The following is a 25015-nucleotide window of genomic DNA, read 5'->3' as shown; positions in this document are numbered from 1 at the left end:
GTACAAACTAAACAATAAAGGGGCTAAGGTGCAGCCCTACTTCAAGCTCCATTTCAGGGAGAACCCCCAAGGCAGCCAGTCTAATTTGGACCGATGTGGCAGAGTAAAGAGCACAGATCGCTTCCAATAGGTCAGCAGGGCAGTTCCAATTTATTTTATTTCGCTCACAGCTATGCCCTGTTAACGCAATCGAAGTACTGTTCCAAGTCCATAAAGGCCATGTGGATACAGGTCCCAGATTCAAGTGCTCTTTGTTTTAAGGCATCAATTACAAAGAGATTCAGGGAGGTTCCCACGCCCCTTATGAATCACGTTTGACGGGGATCCAGCCTTCCCACCTTCATAGCCCACTCTGTCAGGTCCCGTAAAAGAACCGAGGCAAAAAGCTTCCCCATAGAATGAAGGAGGGCTATCGGCCGATAGTTCAGAGGATCAGCACAATTGCCCTTCTTGTAAATAGGGACAACTATCACCTCATGCCAAGTAACTGGGACCTGATGTGTACATAGAATCTGGTCAAGGACCACTTTAACCAGTCGGCTCCACTCCTCTGGATTTTCTGTGAGCTGCTGATTAGAGATGCCACCTGGCCCGGCCGCTCTTGAAGAGCTAAGCCCCTTTATCCATACCTCCAGATCTTCCCTTTCAATTTCTATCACCCACTTCTGCGTACTCCCTATCACTTCTCTTCTCACTGGATCACCCGGATTCGAAAACCACCAAGAGTAATGGGAATGCCAGATCGACTTGCTGACTTGGCCCAGCATCAGGTCTGCTCTGAAGGATCCCCCATTGTTCAACAATTCCCAGAGGTACCTTTTTTTGCAGATTACCTTCAACATCTGCTCAGCCTCTGTCTGCAGGTGTTGGCTTCTAGTAGCTATGAGCCATTTCCCAAACGTCTGTTTACCGAGGCAGATCAGCTCGGCGTACTCTGAAGACTTGACAGCTTTAATTTTCCTCATGGCTTCCCTCATTTCTTTCTTAGCACTGTGGACCATTAGATCATAAGCATGCTTAGGCAGTAGCCCCACATTTTTAAATTGCTTTCCTGATGAGGAAAAGTCTTTTAAGATCAAATTATATGCGACATAGGCAGTGTCCCCTTCCACTGCCACCTCATATTTTCCACAGATTGTTTGAATCTCTCTCTTTCCCACCTTTAGTCTGTTTCAGGCCCAGGTAATTTCCACCCGGTTAATTATTTGACTCGATTTAGATGAACCCCAATCTCCAGCTCAATAGCTACCAAATCATGATCACTCACAAGCTGCTCCACTATTTCTAGTCTTTTCACTCTATCAAGGATATTGCCTGAAACAAAACAATAGTCCACACAAAATTTCTTTTGCCCCCTACCCCATGAACAACCTCCTGGGCTATCCCCCTTTGTCAGCCCATTTAACATGTGTGGATCCCTAGCCCCAGCTTGAAGAGACCACTCCCGAGCCCTTCCTTCCAACTCAGACTCTTTGCAGGGGACACCATTCCCTTCCAACAGATGGATATTGAGGTCCCAACACACGATCAAGCTAACATTCTCCCAGTCAGCCAACACCTGATCCACCACGTTTGTGACTGATCTAACAAAGTTTATTTCTCCCCTCCAGTAGACATTCAATAACGGATAAAGGAGGAACTGGCGACGGAAGGGGAGGGGTTGGACTCAATGCGGTTCCCCACAGTGCTAGAAGGACACTATCGGTTCCCGCACTCGGTGTACTCTATGTGTTGCATGTCTTGTCAAATTAGCTCGTATTTAATGCATTATGGTGATACCTGTGTTGATGTGGTAAAAACGTAATAAAATGTTGTGTTTAAAAAAAAAAGAGGTGTTCCTGCTTACCCCATACCATCCTTGACAGTTTTAGTACTTGAACGTACAGATTAGGGGATTCATGACCTACCACCGTAAATCCAAAGTCTACCTTTAACAGAGTCAATAGTCCTAAAAATGGCCTCCCCATTACCCCCTTTCAAGTCAGATTCAAGAAACTTTCATACACATCACACGAGGGGGCTGACCTGCGCCAAGCCTCTTGTAGGCAAATAATATCATATTTGCCCAGGGAACTCAGGTTATCTGTAAAGTGTGAGTTAAAACCTCTCATGTTCCATGAGCAGATCCAAGCGATGGGGCCTTGTTCCTTCAGGACGGTCTATTTCTTACAAATGCTGGCCAATACACCAGCTAACCAGTCCCAATTTTCTGACTTTCTCCCAGGTCCACATCTCGGAACAAGAGAGCTATTATCTACAGTGAACTTTAGTTTCTGCAGTTCTGATTTCCCTAAGGATGGTCTCAGAGGGCTTTTGGAAATACTTGATGGCTGAGCCTACTCACAGGCTTAGAGCCCAGAGTCAACTCTCAGAGTCGCCCCTTATCAACGGTACCATGTCCCGGGTCATTCAATTAAGTAGGGGAACCAAGCAGAGATGCCCCCTGCTTTATGCAATATATTTAAAAGCACTACTGCAGGCCCTGATGGAATCTGGGGAGGTACATGGGGTACCCTTTGGCAGGGTCCAAGATAAAGTAGCTGTGTTTGTAGACAACATGCTTTTAACACTAACAAAGCCGAGGGAGTCGCTGAGGGCATGCAAGGGGCTACTAGAGAGATTTGGGGAGGCCTATGGTCTTAAAATAAACAGTGAGAAGTCTTATTGCTCAATGTCACAGTAAGGGGAAGTGAGGTAGTGGAGTTTGAAGCATCCTCGCCTTTCACGTGGAAGTCAGAAGGGATCAAATATAATCTATAATATCTTTATTAATCATTCCGAGCAGCAATAGGTTTTCACACGTAAAAAATGTTTTGACATGATCTATATTTGGCAGAGATTTATAGATGATGTGTTCATGATATGGACCGATAATGTTGAAAATCTGATGGAATTTGTTAAGTATTTGAATGAAAATGAGTGGGGTTTAGAATTTACTGTTCAGTGGAATGTAACTTCGATTGATTTCCTTGATCTGACTGTAATAGCGACTGATAATGGTTTCAAGACTAAAACCTTTTAGTAAACCGACTTCGGTTAACGCTGAATTGCATGCAACAAGTTGTCGCAAAAAGACAGTAATCAATAATATCTGTTTGAGGGAATATAGACGCACAAGGCGAAACTGCTCAGACTCCAGTGATTTTGCTGTCGAAAATGTAATTCATGACAAGTTCAAAGCAAGAGGGTATATGCCGCTGGTACTGAACAAAGCAGAACGGGATGTTTCAAGTCTGATGAGAGAAAGTTTATTAATTCCGAGACAAATATGTACTAAACAAGTGAATCAAGTAAGATTGATAACTAGATTTAATGCTGATAGTAACAATCTCTATACAATTTTGAAACGACATTGGCATTTGCTACATTTAGATTCAGATCTGACAAAATGGCTTGAACCTAATCCTGGTATTATTTTTAGTAGAGCTCCGACGTTGAAAAATACATGCCATACATGCCAAATTCAAGCAGGGGCAATACATGGTTGTCTCCATGGTTGTCTCCATGGTCGACCCAATGGCTTTCACAAATGTGGTAGCTGCAACATGTGCGCACACACATTGGAAACAGCAGTACTAGACTTTGGAACCTTGATGAAACATATGATTAAATAATGTATTAATTGTAACACATCATTTGTAATTTATTGCATCACCTGTGTCTGTGGATTATGCTATATTGGAAGTACCATCAGGACCCTGAAAATTCGGATAAGAGAACATTTGTCATCCATGTCTAATCGCGAGAGTAAATATCCTTTAGCATTGCATTGGCAGGAAATGCATCAAATGGATGACAAAAAAGCTATTCGTTTTACAGGTATAGCTCAAGCAAACCTCTCATAGAGAGGCAAACGGGAAGTTAAACTAAGACAACTAGAGGCGAGATTAATTTGCAAATATAGGTTCGTAACTCAGGGCCTTAATTCAGATCATGAATTCCAGGTGTTCCTCTGAAGCCTATCAATAGTGCACACAATGTACTCAGTAACTAATGATTCTATCTAATGCAATTATAATTAAGAAGAGCTTTGTGAACCCTCATATATATCAAAATGTGTTCATATAGGTTAAAAGGTATAATTGGGTGTGTCCCAATGAAATAATATGCTTTGATTGTAAAAATGTTTGTGGTATTTTTTTGTGGAACTTACCAATCGGTTAATAATATATCAATGATAATGTGTACTGGTTAGCTTTTAACCTAAACTGCAGGCATTAATGTTTAGGTGAACGTTAAGGTTATTCTTAGCTTCAAGCCATACGCAATGATCTCAAGGGTGGCTAACATCGCGCCATGGTAGCTGACTGACAAAAGGATGCATATATATGAGATAAATCAATTATTGATTACAGGAAATTCAGTAATAAGGAGGAATATCTATTTTCTATTTAGATATGATTGGAGTAGCTTTGCTATTTATGCAATGGAACAGACACACATAGCCCTATATTTTAGGGACTGCACGATTAATTTTTAAAATCACGGATACATCATTAATGTGACTTTTTTCCATTATGAGCAAGGAGAGCAATACTATTGCGATTCCTTGTATATCCAAGGTGTCTAATTATGAAAAGAGTACGGTTTTTGGATCATACCTATAGAACTTATATGGAGAATACTCACACAAGATGGCAGACGCATTGGACCGAGTGTCAATGCATCTGCAACTAGACTAGCTTTACTTTATCAGATGTAGGAAACAGCGTGACCGGTACCCCCGAAAAAGTAGCAGTTGCCGAAAGGCTGGTGAATAAGGAGGACATTAAGTTTGTTACTGTCCCTCAAGGAACCGCTGTGCACGGCTCAGTACTAATTGACTAAGCTACATTGAAAATTAGGTGCTCATTCGGAACTATATTTCTCTGTTTTTCTTTTTCTGGGTCCACCTAATAATCGCCAACATTGAATATATGCTTGGATGACACGTGGAATTGTGCACACGGTATGGTGATATGATCTACAGTAATTGTGGTGCAAGAGCAATTGCTAATGCACGAAGCAGAAGGTAATATAATTTACAATGAACTATAAGGTGTTATGGTGTTGGTCTGATATGGTTATATATGCCCCAGCGAATCTGAATATGAGTATCTGGTTTATGATTTACAGATGGTGGATGGATTTTCAGTGCTTTAAATAATTGTGGTGTTAGGTGCAGATCGCAATAATTCAATGGGAACCAGAAATAGTGAATTTGGATTATATGGTTAGTGTTGGTTTTAATCTGTGGTATTTGTTTTTACTATTTCAACCATCATATTGGGCTAATGACACCAGAAATCGGAAGAGTGAAACTGGGAATTATGCAATTTTTGCTCTTTTTTGACAGTCAGGGATACATGATGTGACACACCGCAATTGAGATCATTGTTCTAAATATTTCTTTATACAGACTAACAGGTCGTTTATTTTTCTTCTCCATTTTTAATTTTTCTTATGCCTTACGCCTGAATTGATTGGTATGTATTTACATTGCTCAAACTATAATGTGGTGAATACGCAATTGCTACAATGAACTATACGTATAATGCATCCTTTGTGTAACATGTGAAAACTTGTATTACATATGATAGAACATGTATATAACTATTACTGTATGTTGGTTTTGCCATCCCCTGATACGTCTTGCACTGTGCTATTATTATACAAATTGTTGAATTTATACGTTACCGTAACTTGATGATTGGTCAGCCTCAGAAGAAGGGACATTCCAGAAACACGTGTCAGGCTGATCTGGTCTACCATTAAATTATGCACAACTGTGCTTATTAAAAAATCAACTATTTTGGCGGAGTGTGAATGTATATGCTTTGTAAGGCACATTTCATAAACTGTGGACTGTAGGGCAATACATCCACACTATACAAATCACCCGCAGGCGTAGAACAAACCAGTATCGTTATTGATTGCAAGCGCTGGTGGTCTCGGTCTTACCTTGCCCCACTTTCTCTTTATTACCAATCTCAACTCGTATGTTTGTGATACGTTGCATATTATCTTGGTTCGTCACTAACCAGGTTACAAGTCCCATTGATTTATCCCCAAATTCATATTGCTTGCATCACCAGGAGGAATATTCAAATTCCTTTGCTTCACTAGGCCGATTTGTTTAAGCCAAAGTATTACGTTGGTATGATTCAAGTTCCTGCAACCTACCCTCTATTATTTCAATTTGCCCTGCAATGTTCCACTAACGCCTACGACATTTTAGATCAAACAGCCTCTCACCTGTGCTATAAAAGAATTACACTGCATCAAGCAAAGGTGCCCCCAAAATCCACTCCTAGTGTAGTCGTTCTAGGGAGACCACGAATAGCAAGACCAGCCAATCGCATTGGACAGAGGAAAAGAAAACTGTAGTCGAACTCCATCCAAGTGTACGGTACGTATACTTAGACCACGTCTGTGGACACAAGCCACAGGCACAGCCACCCGTCCATGCACCCTAGAATGCAGCTATGGCTATGCCATTCCGGTCTAGCAGCACACATAGCCGTCCACACTGAAATCCCTGACGTACCTCAACACCTCTGTCATTAGTATACAGCGACAACCAACAAAGGAAATTCAGTCTAGCTGGGCACACATCGAATCTTCAGCACTAACACTATATCCTAAACCACCAACAGCACCCACCCACGTGCCTGACCTCTGGGCTGCTTACTGGAGCCTAGCCATACCACCGGAGTCCTAAATCAGCTAAAATCCACACATGCATCTTTTAATGTAAACTCTTTGATCCTCCTACACATGGACTGCGGTCACCGAGGGCGTTCCAACCAAAAAGCGCATTGAGGCCATACAAATGGGGAAAGGGCGCTATATAAATGACAAATACAATACAATATGGAAGATGCTGTGGATTTATTTGTGTCAAAATAGGAAACAGTCGGCATCATTACATGTCAGCCAGTCCGGTATTAAAGTGCCAGTATTCACGTATACCGGCACTTTATCTGACCAGCCGACTACAGGTTTGCCAGTGGGGCACCTGTGCTACCTTCAGTCAGCTAAGAGCTGGAGGTAAGGCAGGCGCCCTACTGGCAAAAAATGCTGTCATTACTGCCACCGGTATTGCCGTTGCTGGTAATGACAGCAAATTAATGGAGATTAACACTGTCACTCAGTTACTTGTAATCCGGCGGTAATGCTGCCGGACCGAGTGCTAGAAATGATTTGCCAGTATCCTGGTAGATCTACCAAGGTCCAATATCGTTACCTATCCCCACCTCAAACTCCACATACTGTAGGAAATCTACATTCAGTTTTCACATCAGTTCACATGTGCCGCTAATGAGTGAGTGGTTTGCAGTCACTCAGGCTAAACATTGTAGTTCAGTGAATTTATAATAATGTGCGTCGTTCACAAATAAACAGTCTAGCCAAGAGTGTAGACTATGAACCACTGAGTAATAAGAGTAAGAGCTAGTTTCAGCATTCCAGAACCTCCAGCTATGAACCATTTTAAGCTGCTTCAAGGAGCCACACAGTGCTCTCAGTGATATCCCCCTGGGGCTCCTCCCTGGCTCAGACCTAGCCAGGGCATTATTCAATGCAGAGTTACAAACACCCGCCCACAACAACATCACACCTAAACACATAACACACTCAGGTTTTGGGAAAACCTGGGCGTCTTCCTGAGTTTGGTCCTATAGCTTCACCATGCATCGCTTCAACCCATCCAGTGATTTAGTCAATATCACATACCCACCAATAGGGCCCACCACCAAATGAATCACTTCCAGTGGGACGCTACTGGAAACCCAAGTAAGCACCCCGTTCCTGTATCTCGAATAAGAAGTGCCATACACTCTTCCTCCCCTTTTTGGGTTAAGTTTAACCAAATCAAATTAAAGTGTATTTCCTGTAAAAATGCCAATTGCATTGTATACCACCTCAAAAGGAACCCATGCAATACATTTAATATAATATCCTAACCCACACAATTTACAAAACAGCATTTTTAATTCACCAATTTCCTTTCACCCGAACTGTGGTGCCACCAGACCCTGCCTCCCAAATGCCATTGAAAACACGCAATCAAGCTGATTAAACTATACTTCTTTTTCCCAGCCGCAACCCTCAGACCTTTAACCCAACTAAGTCCATCATAATGTCTACCATAGTTAGAACTGTGGTTGTTCCTACCCGACTTAGAGTAATTGACCCACACCCCAACATTAACAGGCTTAAACATATGCACTATGCACTTTTTCCACTGTGAAAATTGGAGAAAGCTCTTCCTGACCGACTGGGTCCAGCTGCAGTTGGGAAATGTAGCCGGATCTTTTTTTTTTATTTTTATTTTTTTATTTTGGTTGGTTCAAATAATGAACCTTTCAAAAACTTTTACAAAACAAATCATTTTACATTATTTACATTTACATTTTCTCTCAATTTAGAATGTACTTACTAAAATAAGAAAAGAAATGAAAGAGGCACAAAAAGGCAAGAAAGGAAAGGAGAGAGGAACATAATCAAAACTAAAAATGATCGCAAACTATCAGTAGCCGGATCTTTATCTCGCTCGCCTTCTGCTGGACTCACTACTCTGATGTTGCATCAGCGGGCCCTCCCCTCAGCTCTTCTAGCGGCTTCTCAAGGCCCACTGTGGTGGCCTGTGCATTGTGCAGCTGGTACCCTAAAGACTTCACCATGGCTTCGAGCTCAGACAGCTTAGATTCAGCTCCTGTGGCTGTTTCGAAAACTGTATTCAATCATGAGCACAAGTATCCCAACCTTTGACCTGCATTCTTGGGAAGCTTTCAAGATTTCCAGTTGGGGCACCTCATCTGTGGGTGGTGGAAGTCTTGGGCATAGATCGCTTGCCACCCTGGATTTACCCCCGTCATCTTGCACTACAAAGTTAATGAAATGTCTTGTTTAGAATTATCATGTGTGTTGCAGCTCAATTGGGAAAATTATAAATGTTTTCTATATATGTTTTGTTGTCCACAACTAATTAAAGCATTTAAGTGAGTTGTGGTTTATTATCAATGTATTGAATAAATCAATGTTTATTTCTTCTTCTCTTTACGATTCACTATTGTTTCCAAATATTTTAGATGAGTTAGGACTTGTACATGAAGCAAAAAAGGAGTTTATCCTAAAAAATGATTCACACTCAGGGAAGGGCACTCAGGTAATCAGGTGGCTGGAACAGCCGATGAGAACCCACTGTGTACCGCCTGCTGTTTTCAGCCACCCGAGGCCCTTCCCCGGGTAATGCCATCTTGATTGTGGGGAGGCAACAGGGACCCTCTACCTGTTGCCTCCTCACCTCCCCATCCATCTCCCACCCCCAAAATAAAACATACCCTTTCTCCACCCTCTTACCTGCTGAGCCGGAGCTTTGTGCTCTAAGTCACCCATGGCCACCATAGGAATGGAAGTGGATATTTTGTTTTAATTTCTTTTACGCGAGATTGGGCTCGCACAATATGCGCTCAGCCCATCTCTTGTCAAAACTATACAAATTAAACCATTTGCACCCTGGATGAACCCCGGGGTATGACTGGCTATCACCCCCCTTGTCAGGGGCCGACATGGCTGACAATGGCCAACAGCCCTCGCTGAGGTCCTCGCGAAGGCTCAGACTGACAGGCCGTTACAGACCATGTCCAACATACCCCCATATTTCTTGCTGTGTTAGTTGCAGTGGCTGCCTGTTAAGAGCTGATTCAATTTCAAAGTCTGCTCCATGGCACAAATAGCATGTAACTGCCCAAGCCCCTCTGCCCCAGGCCCCGGGCCGTACGAAGTACGGCACGAAGGAGGGCCTGGGAGGTTAGGCGCAGGGTGGGGAAAAAACAGCGCGAAAGCCGAGGGGAGGAGCGGCCAGGTGGCGCCCCCACCCCAGCGTTGCCAGGAAACAACACACAACACCAAGGAAAGGTGTGAGGGGAAGCAACAGTGGGGCCGGGGGAAGTCTGGCCCCCTAAAAGGGAAGAACAAAGGGGCCTGGGGGTATAAGTAGTCCCCGAAAAGAAGGGGAAAGAACAAACCAGGTAAGGAGCTCACCTCATTCGGGTAAGCTCCTAGGGCCTGGAAAAGGGGGAAGAGAAACGTTTTGCTCTTGTGGGCGGAAAGTGTTTTTCTTTTGTCTTGATCCCAGACACACGGCCAAACTTGCGTTAGCCGTTGCAGCAGAGGAGCAGAAAACCCTACCTGTATTTTTCCCCAAAGACAGCAGCATCAGGAGAAGGCCGCTACTCGGGAGCGGGAGCCGGGATCAGGAGCATCAGAGGATCCCGTGGAGGAACGCCGTCGAGGTACGGAGCAAGCAGCTGCATCGGGAGTCGGAGCGGTGAGCAGAAGACTGAGAGAAACCATCGGAGGGACCGCCACGGAGAACGGCAACATCGGGAGCACCCAGCAGGAGATTAGCCGCGAGGAAACAGGGCACGGCGAGACACAGGACATGCCCGAGCAAAAGCGAGGCAAGCAGCAGAATATCCCGGACCGTCGGAAGACTCCCGCGGGACAGCGAGGTGAGCAATTGCATCTGTTTTCACGGTCAACGAGAGCCAGAAGGAGGGGCTCTCCCAGAGAGGAAGCAAAGGCAGTGCAGCATGTCGAACGGAGGCCCGGCGGGGGAGTATTAAGACGAAAGTCTTAAAGGAGCAGCAACATGCGGCACGGCAGGCCCAGCTAAAGAGGAAGCGAGGAAGGAATTGTTTTAAAGGGACAGCAACAGCTATCACGGCAAGCACGACAAACGGAAATAAGCAGGAAAAAGGATGTGTGTTAAAAGACAGACAATTTACAAAGAAAGAACACAAGAGAAACAGGAAGGGATACACAAGGCAGACAAAAACTCACCTGATTGGTAAAAAGAACAACAAATCAAAAAAGCTCATAGAAGAAGCCAAAGAAGGAGGAAGATACAGCAGAGAAGAAGCACTCAGACAAGAAGCATGGTGGAGGAAAGAGCAAAAAGGGCACAGGAATTCAGTGAATGGGCCAGAAAGGCAGAAAAAGAGTATGGGGCCCAATGGGTCCTGGATATCATGCAAAAGGAGGAGAGGGCAAAGGTAATGTCGCATTTACTAATTGAGGAATCCAGCAACAGCGAAGCAGAGAAGGAATTACCGCAAGGACAGAAAAGGGGGAGAGAAGAGCCAAGAAGATCCCAACATCAGCCGGAGGCGCCCAGAAAGAAGAAGAGGAAGGAAAAACATAAAGGTACTGTGAAAAATGATGATAAGGTTGGGAGGCAAATTGTGAAAATGTCGAAAACGTGCATCACGGGTATGGGTAAGTCGCCCAGAACCAGAGACAGGAGGGGAGGAAAGCATAGGAAACACAGGGAAGAGCGGGGTTTTCATCATCAGAAACAGAAAGCAATGAGGATGAGGAAAGGGACCACCTGAAGGCATGGGTGAAATGGAAAGGGGTAGTAAGCAAAGAGAAGCAGAAGGGCTCTGGTATGGAGGGAGCAGGAAGAGGAACAGGGGGGCAGGGTCGGAACCACTAGAGACCCCGGTCCCAACACCCCAAGGAGCACCAACGATAACCAGCCCACAGGGGATCCCGCCGGAACACAGTCCCCAGGGGATTACACCCAGCCTGCCGGTGGCACCCGCAGGAACAACTGCAATACTGGTGGCAGGGAACCCCCTGCAGGGGGTGGAACCACCAGGTGTTGTGGCCACAGTCACAGCAGGCAAGGAGGAGGGGGCAGCCATGACTAAGTATGGCAGGCCAACAATGGGGAAAGATGCACAGGGCCGGTCTATGAAAGCAATGGCATGGTACATAAATGACAAGGTTAAAGAGAAAATCTGGAGGAAGGAGTTCATAGACATTTTTTCCCTGATAGAATGTCAAAAGAGAGGAATGAACGTGTCAATAGAAGACATAAAAGAGGATATCATGAGAAATGCTTACTAAGGAGGGTGACAGTAGTGAAGAGTTTCGATAACTGGGTAGCAGCTGTCCAGATAATGTCCACTATTATATTACAGAAATACCCAGAGGATGGGGTAGCATTAGTCGCATATCAGCAGAGGGTATTAAAAGTGTACAAGGCATTTGGTGGAGATGCATGGAAAGAATACGACCACGAGTTTAGAAAAGAAATGGATTGCTTCCCGGACATGGGGTGGGATGAAGAAAACTTTAATCTATACATATTTAACGTATTGAAAGAAAAAAGGGAGCAGAATTCAGGAGGGCAACAGAGAAGGCAATATTGGCAGAACGATTATAGAAGTTATTACAGGTATAATAACAGAAGGTACGAAAGTAGCTATGACAGATCAAGGGAGCAGAATTTTCGGAATAGACAATATAGTTCACAGAGAGGTTGGCAGAGCAGCATACCAGCAACGGCCCAGGGGGTTGCAGCGGAAACACCTGGTCAGCACGGGCAGGGGCAGCATTTGCCCAAGCATATTATGGGACTTTCAGGGTCAACACAATGCCGGAATTTCGAAAATGGGGTACCATGCAGCTGGGGCAGGAAGTGCAAAGTCAGCCACAAGTGCGAGAAGTGTAGGGGAGACCACAGCAGCGCCAAGTGCACCAGGGCAACAGCAAACAGCAACAAAGGCAATGAGAAGCGGAACTAGGAGCTGGGGGAGAAGGGGGCCACACAAGTTAAAATTGAAAAAATGGAAAAGTGGCTCCAAGCATTGCCAGACCAAGAGGCTGCAAATGTGATCAGACGAGTTTTTCAGGAAGGTTTCAACATTCCGTTTACAGGACAAGGGTCGCAGAAGATCCCACAAAATTTGAAGTCGGCTATGGAAAAAAGAGGGTTAGTAAGCAAAAGAATCCGGAAAGAGGTGGAACTGGGTAGGATCGGGGGCCCCTATACATCCCTGCCATTTATAGATTACATATGCTCGCCATTGGGTCTAGTCCCAAAGAAGGAAAAAGGGGAATACAGACTTATTCACCATCTTTCGTATCCCCCCGGGGCATCAGTAAATGATGGCATCCCGCAAAATGAAGCAACAGTAACTTACTCAGATTTCCAAGAAGCTGTGGAGGTAGTCAGGAAGGCAGGCAGGGGGGCATGGATGGCAAAGGCGGATATAAAATCAGCCTTCCGACTGTTACTGGTCAACAGCGAGTCACAGAAATGGCTATGCATGCAATGGGAGGGAAAATATTTCATTGACAAATGCTTCCCCATGGGATGTGCCATCTCATGTGCATAGTTTGAAAGAGTGAGCTCATTCCTGCAATGGGCAGTCAGAAAAGAAATGGAAGAGGCCAGGGTGGTCCATTACCTGTACGTTTTTTATTTGTAGGGCCCCAAGGGTCAAAACTGTGCAAAGCCACGTTGAACAAATTTATAGAGATAACAAACAAATGGGGTTTCCCGCTGGCAGAGGAAAAGACGATGGGCCCAACACAGACAATCTAGTTTTTGGGTATAGAAATTGACTCAAGGCAGGGGGTATGCCGGATCCCAGAGGATAAAGTGGCAGACCTGCTGGAAACAATCAATAACCTAAAGGGGAGAAACAAGGCCACTGTAAGAGAATTACAAGCATTGGCAGGAAAGCTAAACTTTGCAGGAAGGGTCATACCACAAGGAAAAAAATTTCAAAGAAGCATTGAGCTAAGAACAAGAGGGGCTAAGATGGGGCACCACAGAGTCAGGTTAGGAGGGGGAATCAAGAAAGACATGGAAGTTTGGGGAGAATTCCTGAGGTTTTTAATGGGTCAGTTATCTGGCGCTTGCCCATCAACGATGAGGAGAAAAGAGTGTTGTTCACGGATGCAGCCAGAGGGTTTGGTTTTGGGGCAATACTAGGGAGAGAGTGGTGCACAGAGAAATTGCCAAGTCATGGCAGGAGGCAGCATGGACTAGGAATATCAAGCTTCTGGAGCTTTTTCCAATCTGGGTAGCATTGTATGGCATGGGAAACTGAGCTAAATAACAGAGAAATGGCGTTTTGGTCGGATAACATGGCAGTGGTGCACGTGTTGAATAAAGGAAATGCATTATGCCCAGTGGTATTGGAGTTGATGAGAGCTATCACGCTAGAATGTTTGAAAAATAATGTATGCATAAAGGCAAGGCACATCTCTGGAGAAACAAATGTGGTGGCTGACGCCTTGTCTCGTTTTCAATGGGACAGGTTCAGGGAGCTGAGGCCGGACGCCAAAAAAGAAAAAACACCCACACCAAAAAAGGCATGGGTCCCACTAAAAGCGCTGGAGGAGAAAGAACAGTTGACTACAAGGTTAACTCAAAAGAAAAAGAAAAGCCACAGGAACCAGGACGGCTCTAGAAAGACTGGCCAGGAACGCCCTAACGTACAAAACGGGTAAGCAGTACGGAAAACATGTGAATAATGTATTGGTGGAAACAGGAGTGCAAGATGTGGGTAAAGTTTCAATGGGAAACACGTGTGAATTTTTAGAAGGGGCATTTGCCAAAGGGAAAAAGAAAAGCTGGGTGGCAGCACACTTAGCCGCAGTTGCATACACCGCAAAGGTAGCCGGTGTACCGGATCCAACAAACAGCCCACTGATAAAGTATGCAATGAAGGGTTGGGCAAAGTTGGAAGGGAAGAAACCAGATAGCAGGAGACCTCTGAATTTTGGGAAACTGGTGATTCTGTTGAAAGTATTACAAAACACATGTAGCAGTGGATATGAGACAGCCCTGTTCAGGGCAGCATTTGCCCTAGCATATTATGGGGCTTTCAGGGTAGGAGAGGTAGTAGCCCGGAATACGATAGCGGGGGATGGCCTGGCAAGAAGCGAGGTTAGCATAGGGTGCACGGGTATGTCCATAATGTTGAGGAAATCCAAAACTGACCAGGCGGGAAAGGGGAGAGCAATAGACCTCAACTGCTTCAGAGAGAAGGACCACTGTCCCAGATGCATCACCCAAGCATTTCTAGAGATCCGACCGGAGGCCCGTGGGCAACTGCTAATACACAGGGACGGCAACGCATTAAGCAGTTACCAGTTCCAGGAGGTATTAAAGCAAACAGTAGTCAAGGCAGAGTGGGATCCAGCTGAATTTGGGTCCCACTCATTTAGAACAGGAGCAGCTAATTCAGCATGGGCAGGGGGCCTAGGAGCAAAGGGTGTGAAGAAGATTGGGGGGTGGAGGTCACAATGTTTCAAAAATATATAAGGGAGGAACTGATATGAACCTCTCTCCCCCCCGCTCCTACAGATACGGGCCCCTACAAGTCAGCATGGATCGTGGGGCATTGCTTTGTGACCCGGGCAGACAGGTGGATTGAGGAGGTCGAGCAAGATCTCCATTTCAAAAAGACAATCACGTCCTGGTGGGGCCTCCCGGGGATGCACCTGGAGGACATTCACGACAGGTTGTCTGACTTGATCGGTTTCAGGGACCCGCCCGAGTACCTGGTTATACACCTCGGGGGAAACGATCTGGTTAGCACGAATATGGGAGAATTACAGAGAAACATTTGCTAGTCCCTGCATAGCATAGCACACTGCTGGTGGAAAACTGAAATTTTCATGTCAGAAATGATACCACAGAGAATCTGGTATGGGGCACATCGGAGGCAGGCCATCGAAACAGCAAGGAGAAAGCTGAATAAAGCAGTGGAGAAATACTGCAGGAGCACAGGGCTCCACTTCATAAAGCACGGTCTTTCCACTAAATAACCCAGAGATGTTTCATCAGGACGGGGTGCACCTGTCTAGCAAAGGGATGGGGGTTTTCTCTGACAATATCTTTAGGGCTCTAGAGGAGCGGGGATGCAGATAGAGCCGCTTTTGGGGGGGACCTGAGCGGCCGAGGCAACACCCACCCAGGTGTGGCGGCACGTGTCCAGGAACAGATGCCCAAGAGTAACAAAGACTTGCTGAGGAGACGTTTTGGCATCTCCAACCCTGGACACGAAGTGCCCAAAAGCACATTGTTGTTACATATGTTTTCGGTGTATTTTCTGTAGAAAAAAAAAGCCTACGGCCTATCATTCTTTCCACAACAAAACTGGTCTGCAATGCATTCCATAGTTTAGGGGTTAGGAAACAAGAGCAAAGGGGAGCCCACACTACTCAGCCTATGCCCCCGGCCCCGGGCCGTACGAAGTACGGCACGATGGAGGGCCTGGGAGGTTAGGCGCAGGGTGGGGGAAAAACGGCGTGAAAGCCGAGGGGAGGGGCGGCCAGGTGGCGCCCCCACCCCAGCGTTGCCAGGAAACAACACACAACACCAGGGAAAGGTCAGAGGGGAAGCAACAGGGGGCCAGGGGAATTCCGGCCCCCTAAAAGGGAAGAACAAAGGGGCCTGGGGGTATAAGTAGTCCCAGAAAAGAAGGGGAAAGCACAAACCAGGTAGGGAGCTCACCTCATTCGGGTAAGCTCCTAGGGCCTGGAAAAGGGGGAAGAGAAACGTTTTGCCACCCAACCCACCCTGCAAAAAACGAAGGAAGACGAAACAAGAAGGAGTCAGAACACCAAGTACTTTCTTCTTCTTCTTCTGCTACACGGTAGAAGAAAGTCGTAGGTGGCACGTGTCCAGGAACGGATGCCCAAGGGTAACAAAGACTTGCTGAGGAGAAGTTTTGGCATCTCCAACCCTGGACACGAAGTTCCCAAAAGCACATTGTTGTTACAAATGTTTTCTGTGTATTTTCTGTAGAAAATAAAAGCCTACGGCCTATAATTTTTTCCACAACAAAACTGGTCTGCAATTCATTCCATAGTTTAGTGGTTAGGAAACAAGAGCAAAGGGGAGCCCACACTACTCAGCCTATGCCCCAGGCCCCGGGCCGTATGAAGTCCCACACACTCTCTGAGATCCAGGGGAGCGTTTCTTGTTTCTAAACCTTGAATCATAACAAGGCCGCTCTATTTCCTTGTGCACATGGGGGTGGGGGGTGAGTCTGTGAAACTCTTTACAACTTTACATAAGGTCTGTTGAGGACCACCTCCCCTTTATGCGAGTCGACTCCACAAAACACAGGTGTGAATCACCCATCTTGTTTTCTGGACCGCATACATTTTTGGCCTAGGTGTCTTTGGGCTCTACACGGCCTGCTCCTCAAAAAAAATGTAAAAACTCATATATATAAGAAACGCTAAAATATTTCAAGAGAAATTTGATATTTATCAAGAAATTGGTGGTGCCCGCTTCATCCACATTTTGCTTTCTTGCTGAATTGGCCTGCTAACGTGGGCATTACTTATGAGTGGGTTTATCTCAGCCACAGGAGGCTACTTCAGTTTCGCTTTACCAGATCTGATAACAACAGTGCTGGTTGTACCTGAGTTCTTCATATGATACGAGCCAATCACAATTCCCAGTGCGTCACTCTTACCTTGTGAAGTCAGGAAGTGGAGGTTGTCATTTCCAAGCCAGAATTCGCCATTTCCGGAAGTGAAATCTCCGAAGCCGTACTTGTACTCTGCCCAGGCCCTAACCACAGGGTGGTGGTGTAAAAGAAAGCAGAGAATTATTCCTTCCATTCACCTGGACCGGCCAGATCAATGTAGCATGCCATTAACCCACTAGACTTACATGCATGCGCACAGTGCAACTTATTCTAAAATCTCATATTTTCTTTTTTTTTATTATTTTTTTTTTATTTATTGAATGTAGTTGAAATTACATCAACTTTTTCAATTTATACAAAATAGAAAAGTTCATAAACATAAAATCCACATAAGAAAAAACCATGTAAATTCACAGAATACTGTAAAACCATCATTCCAAGTTCAAGGCCTGTAAAAAATTAATCGTTGCAATTCTTATACTCATACAGTCAGTGGCTGCCAAGGCGACCCATCTATTTCTCGGATCAAGTTGTGCAAAATATGCAAAGTGATTAACAAAGTGCAATCTTCTTAAAGTGCTAAGCGCTGGACAGTCCACTATTAGGTGTTGAAGAGTTTCTACAATCAGTACATTTTTACAAAACCTACACCAGTTGAGGTCAGAAGAGATTTGTTTTCTTCTTGTTTTAACCTCGCGGGTGGGCCAGATGTTAAGCCTCAAGCGAAGAATGGCAGTTCTTAAGGCAGCAGATGGTGCCAAGCATAGATAAGAGGCAATGTTTTTCAAACGCTTGGGACCAAAGATTGTAGAATCAAAGTCTTTATAAGTTAGACACTGAGTTCTGGTATCAATCCAGTCCATCATATACACCTTCTTCTTTGCTTGCTCCGGATGAACCGTAAGAAGATCAAGTGATATGTCCGCATGCACCATGATTGTTAGTATTTTCGTAGACCAATATTTCGGAAATACTTCTGTAGAGTTAAGCAAGTAACTTGAGATGGTTGATAATGTAGAATTATCATGTGTGGATAATAAGCATTTGCGAAATAAGGCACATAGGCACCAGTTATATAATGAAGTTAAAGAAATTAGTCCCAATTCATATTGTATTAACACACCAGGAATACATTGTGGTAGATTTAAGATTGCACGCCAAAACTTGGCTTCTAGTAAACTGAGAAACCGTGGGGGGACAATTAGTGTTTCCAAACCATAAAGAATGGTTGCTACAACATTCTGGTCCCAATAAGTGATGGCAGCTTTGATGGAGAATTTGCCATGTTTGTAAACAATTACTCGTGTCTGACAGATTGCCGTGGTTAACTTCTGCTTAATTTTATTTAGATGTGAGTCTAACGTCGGACAACCCTCAAAGATAAGGCCCAAATAGACGTAGTTTGGTACCATCTTTAGGGGTGTCCCCTCAACCTGCCAATTTAACAAGTGTTTGCATAAATCTTTAGGAACATACGAGACAATTTGTGTTTTACCCATGTTTACTACCAATTCATTTTCTTTGAAGTAAGAACATAATGCTGACAAGAGATTGCGTAAACCACTGGGAGTTTTTGATACTAAAACAAGATCGTCCGCATACCATAAGGCACAAATTTCTACATCATTCAATTTAGGAGCATCAGCGATTACTTTGCTAAAAATGCAACATACATCATTAATGAAAAAATTGAACAAGGCAGATACTAAAATGCACCCCTGTTTCAGCCCTCTAAGCGTTGGAATTGGGGTTGATAGAAGACCCTCAGACTTTAGTCTTACATAGACCTGGGTTTGTGAATGGAGGGCAAAAATGATGTCAATAAGAGTGGATGGGCAGACCGCTTTGATTAACTTGTCTATAAGTTTTGGCCTTGAGACCGAATCAAAGGCGGAGTGAAGATCCGCGAACGCAAAGTATCTGGCTTGTTTCTTATGAATTGCTTGTTGTTTTATGGCATTTAAAGCAATTAGATTGACGCCAGTACCTAAACCTGCCACGAATCCAGTTTGTGCTGGGTCTTGTTGATTTACTTTATTTGACCAAGCATTAAAATCTCTTAGCACCAGCCTGGAGAAAATTTTGCCTGGCACGTCTAGTAACGTTATTGGACGATAATTTTTGGGATTCATTCGATCACCTTTTTTATAGATCGGAATGATCACAGAAGAACGCCATGATTGCGGAATATTTTTAGTTTGTAATATGTGGTGAAAAGTGTTGTTCAAGATTAGTGCCCATTCTATTATGTTTTGTTTGAGCATTACATTGGTAAGCCCATCCAAGCCTGCCGCTCTAGACCATGAAGAAGCTTTAATAAAGGCTTGAATAGTAAATCTTGTACAATGCAAAGTCCAACTATTTACAGAGTTGCTATTGTAATTATAGTAGTTCATCATGGGATCGTCGTATAGGGTCAAAAAATGTGTAACCCACACCGATTCAGGTACGCTATTGAGCTGCGCATGACCTTGGGATGAGGTGTTACATTTATTCAACAGCTCCCAGACCAAGGCAGAATTTTTACTACGGCAAGCTGACAAGAAGTATTCGCCATCTATTTGGTACATGGTAGCTCTCCTCGCTCGAACCCAATTTCGATATCTCGAGGAGGCAACTTTAACTGCTTTAATTCGATCAATCATGGGCAATTTCTGATAGTTTCTGATCTCTCTTCTGTAAGCTTTCTTTCTTTCACAGAGAGCTAGATCAAACCCATGAACATGTCTTTTAACTGGTTTACTGTAAACAGGATAAAGATTCGCGAAGGTGCTTAAGACATCTATATAGGAACCAGCCTTATGTAAACTTTGATTGTTTAGAATAGCATCATTCAGAGCTAGTAATTTATTGACAGACCATTTGAAACGGTTTATGCCTTTATTGACAGATACAGTCTGTTTATAGTAAAGTGCAATTTGCAAGTGATCGCCAATTTCAACCGCCCAAAATAAGGCTAAAAGGTGGTGATCACTAGATGTCTGTTTAATTATAACAAATTTGCTGGTATTCATGAAGATGGTATTAGTTAAGAAAATATAATCAATGGTAGATTTTGAGGTGCCTCTTTCCCAGGTGTTCATAGGGGGAATGTCACCTATGATCGCACCATTTACCATATTTAAACCATGATCTTCCAAAAAAGAGGTCCATCTTGCACCCTCACGATTCTTGTTCCTTTTGTTCGAATGAAAGCAAGAAAGGTTCAAATCACCCATTAACAATATTCCAGAGACATTATTTTGGGCAGAGATGTGTTCAAAGATAAGGGAAAGAGCATCATAAAAGCTGTTATCAGTAATGCCCACTGGATTTCTGTAAAGATTAATAAGTGCATATGTCTGTGAGTTAAAGGAGATCTTAACCAGTTGCATGAATTTGTTTGGTGCTTGCCAGGGGGAGATTTTCAGACCCCTACTCGCTTTCACTGCTACTAACAGACCAGCTGTTGGTAGTAAACTAATCTCATGATCATCCCATATAGGGGGATTTATTAACCACGTTTCTTGTAAAGCTACAATGTCATAACTATTCAACCCGTTGTCTAAACTCCACTGCAGATGAGAGTAACCTCTAGTGTTCCAACTAGCAAGTGAAAGTTCATTGGTGGGGATAGTTGCTCGTGGTTATGAAAATCTCATATTTTGCCAACATACATATGAAAATGGTAAGGATGTCAGTTTAACATGTTTCCGATGGGGTTTCTTTTTTATTATCATACTGGCGACACAGACATGACTGTAGCCGTGTGCGCTGGTGGGCACTGTAGTTCTCTCCACAGAATGTTATTATTTGCACTACGGGGTTGAAACCATGCACGGAAATCCAGGGCAGAGTCGGGTTTCTTAGCATCTTTTGCATTTCATAGTGCAAAAAGCTGCAAAAAGCTGTAAATGCCTCCAGCAATGTACACGCCTGTTAAATATTGTAAGGTCCCTTGGAGTGTAAAATGAGGCGCAAAACCACGTGCATACATTTTTCACATGGTTTCAATACTCAGGGGATTGGAAAGGTCTATGGGCCTCATTACACGGTAGGCGGTAACCATGGAGCTATTAGCGCCATGGTTTCCCCCGGTATTTTACCATGTCCGCCTTGGTGGATGGCGGAATTACCGCCCTACTCCAAGGTTAGCAGGGGTGGTAATTCCGCATTCACCAAGGCCCTTCCCCATTCCCATTTATGCCCCCATAGGGCATCATGGGAATGGGGAAGGCGCTAATTACGGTACCGCAAATTGCGGTACCGTAATTAGCTCCGAGGTCCCTTTGCGGCACCCTACTTTAACGGCTGGTAAAACCAGCTGTTAAAGTGGGGTCCCGCAAAGGGAACTCGTAGTAAGGCGGTAAGGGTTAACCGGTACCTGTGCCCTTACTGATACCGGTAAACCCTTACCGCCTAACATGTAATGAGGCCCTATTTTCGTTTTTTCACTTTTATACCTAACTCAGTGTATTTTCCAAACCACTGTGTCGGTAACCAGTGGCGGTAAAAGGAGCTGTAATAATTACCACTACTTTAACCACCAATTTTGCCACCACTTTCACTGATCCAGTTTAGCATCAGCATAACGTTTTCAGTATATCCAAGTATTACTATGAAAGAATCCTCCTGAATTTACCACCTGGTAAAAGAATCCAGTGTGAATGGCTACCACGATCATTAATTGTAAGAGACATTTACAACATTTAGCAAAAAAGTGAAGAGTAAAGCCAATGTTGCCTGTTTTACACTATACTTTTCCCCTGCACTGCGTGGTGGATATGATTAAAATTCCATGGCCAGGACTTTTCCGCTCTACGCAATTACCACTTTGGAGAACATGACTACTTAGGACTGTAAACAGATTTTGTTTCCCTCCAGTAAATCTAGATTACGCTTGGTTACAACGGGCCACGTGTTCCTTCTGGTGCAAAAAGCATGTGTGCAATTTTTACGAATGCTTTTTATTTTTACGTTCTGGCAGATTTACATGACGGGCAGGAAGTGGAATGACTGCTTTCGGCACCCCTTGGGTACGAGCCTGCATGCAGTTCCACCAGCCCCCCCATTTGATGCTGGGGATAATGCTTTGGACTCCCATGGAGTCCGCCAGCTTTTTACACCTGCTAAACGCAGGCAACTCCCATAGGTATCCATTGTAAATACTAGTACCTGCCAGGATTATGTGGCAGCCGGCATGTACACGATTTGCACTAAGTGCAAGCTGAAAGTACATATATGCTGCCTAATATTTACGCCTCTTTGCACTTTATGGCCCCACTCAAGAAAACGTGTCTGGAAGGGTCCTGTTTGCACCTAAGTGCAATCATAACACGTCTTCTGAAAACAATTTTGCGGGTTTGGAAAAAGATGTCCAATTTGTAATGATGCTATGAATTTGTTATTTCTGGCACTTCACCAGATCAAGTGCTTTCTTCTTCATCCCTCCTACACCACTTTCAACGTGTCATCACTTAGCACCACACCCAGAGTAAACAAGTCTTCCCGTAATGCGTTTCCAGTCATCCCCACAACATGTCTACACCATTAGCCCGATGTAATGTTAAGTCCTCCCGCAGGGCATCGTTGAGTATCGCATCTCACGGGAAAACAAATAAACGCGTGCTTCGGCCGCGTTCCATCGTCTCGTTAGCTGTCAATCACGCCTTGTTATAATGTAAGGACATATGTTCAAACACATTCTTCAACAGACTTCTGCTTTTCAAATCTATCAGCACTTTGGAAGGTTCCAGCATCTCCCGCCTCTAACGTCACCCATTCAGGAATGCTCAACAGTTCAAACGCAAGTCCAGTTGTTATCGGCATGGGGACTCAGTTGAAGGCCCGAGCCAAGCGCGGGCCTTTAACGAAGGTCTCGGGCCGATAACACCCAACCCCACACGCCGGAGAAGGGTTTAACACGCCAGGTTGACAATCCGGTAAGCCGGTTTGCTGAGGGCATTTTTTTCATTCATGAATATGCTCTTCTTTTCTAATTTTGTACAGGGCCATTTTAAGCACTTTTGGGGCCCAGGCCAAATATACATTTGGGGCCCCCCTCCACCGAACCAAAGGAATGAATGAATCCAGAATATCTGGTCGCGCCCCACTCGTGGCGATCATAACACATATCTTGATATGCTGCCTCGCAGTGATCAAAATAGGCACAGGCACTCCCTTTCAGTACCCTCTTCATTCTTGCTGTAATCAGAATGTTGAACAAGTAACAGTCCATGACTTGTGTTCTAGCACGAGTAGGAGCCACGAGGAAGGTATACCGGCCATGGCATAAATGCAGGACGCAATACGCAGGAAAAAGGTGCACGTAATCCAGAATAGACAGAGGACTAATCAGCTGCCTCGATAAATGCAAAAATTCTCAATCAGGGATACAGGAGACCAATTGAAAGCAAGGTGAAATAAAGCCTCCCATACCAGAGCATAGATAGTGGATGACGATTAGAAGCTACTGGGAAGGTGTCCATATCCTGACATACTGAGGTTACAAGAGGGACACTGTTTTCACTGGGAAGGTGTCCATATCCTGACATACTGAGGTTACAAGAGGGACACTGTTTTCACGTAGTGTTGCCTTTAGAGAGCAAAGAAACAAGTAGCTGTAGTGTGCTGTAGATCAATGCTCACTATTATTATAGAGAAAGCAAAACTATAGCCAGTGAACCCATGAGTGAGGCTTTTTTGAAGACCATACATTGATAATGAAATGACTCTGAAGGGTGACGATTTTGAACGTTTTAGGGACTGGCAATTATGACAGGTCAGGCAATACCAGATTGCATGAGATGCCCAGGATCAGACCTGTTGAGCAGTGAAGCTGGACTGTGTGCCCACTCAGCAATGTATGCATGTTACCACTTCCCTTTCCAGTTCTTACCATGAACTTAAATAATCCCATTTTATAGAACTGATTTGGAAAGTACAAAAATCAAATAACCCAATATGTCAAATTTTAAAAACAAACCATATTAAGCATATCATGCAAAATGGAAAGGATTTTAGTTTTTGTGTCTCCATCATCAAGGGGACTAAGTACCAGCATACTTATTGATGTGAGCTTGAAAGATTTCATCTGGGTTTTAATTTAGTGTTTTAAAGCTTTAAATACGCCCAAAAGACTGCTGTAATTGTTATTAATAAATATGTAGAACAACCTTTCAATTGTACAAAAGGAAAAACATTGTGTCAATTGAGCACACCTTAAAATATGCTCGCTAGAGGCCTGTGATATCTGGCCCGCTCTTTTCTCAGTAGAACTATTTCCACTCAAATGGCCTACATAAAAAGAAAGATCAGGTAATGGGCTAAACAATGCCACCAGCATGTGAGAAGGCAAACCTTTCCACAGATTGCAGCACAGTAATTTGAGTGATATAAGATTTGCCCAAGATCTCTTTGTCATCTGCTGGCAAAACCAGGATACAAGCATGAACGCTTTAGTTCCACAGTCTTAAATTTGGCAACCTAATCACCTCTCAGACTAACACTTATGCTCCTCATTAGAGGTGGCTGCCTGGGGTTTACAACTCCCTATCTGAACAAACCAATTTCTAGACCTACACTACACTGATGCAATATTTTATAGCAGCCACTATCTGATGCAGGCACATTGCTGATAATAGCATGTGTTGTGCTGCAAAACCAAATACATACACATGTAGGTTTATTAACTTCAGACATAGGAAAGGCATCGCCAACCTTGCTGTAATTTGATATTTATAATCTTGCCTATTGACACAGATTTCTGCAATGAGTGCTTAACACACTGAGCTATCTTCTGA

General features: G+C 44.1%; 1 protein-coding gene across 3 annotated transcripts in view; it reads right to left on the bottom strand.

The window, feature by feature from the left end:
• Nucleotides 1-25015, bottom strand: part of FGL1 (fibrinogen like 1) — a 533869-nt gene that overhangs the window by 227946 nt on the left and 280908 nt on the right. For all 3 annotated transcript variants that reach the window (XM_069631565.1, XM_069631566.1, XM_069631567.1), the window contains exon 5: nt 17280-17377. In XM_069631565.1, coding sequence (XP_069487666.1) covers nt 17280-17377 — 98 coding nt within the window. The remainder of the gene's footprint in view (nt 1-17279; nt 17378-25015) is intronic.

The sequence above is a fragment of the Ambystoma mexicanum genome, chromosome 6q (genome assembly GCF_040938575.1).
Source record: "Ambystoma mexicanum isolate Mex_15411 chromosome 6q, UKY_AmexF1_1, whole genome shotgun sequence".
Taxonomy (NCBI): Eukaryota; Metazoa; Chordata; class Amphibia; order Caudata; family Ambystomatidae; genus Ambystoma; species Ambystoma mexicanum.
Note: the sequence above shows the minus strand (reverse complement) of the source record. Positions and strands in the feature narration are given on the sequence as shown.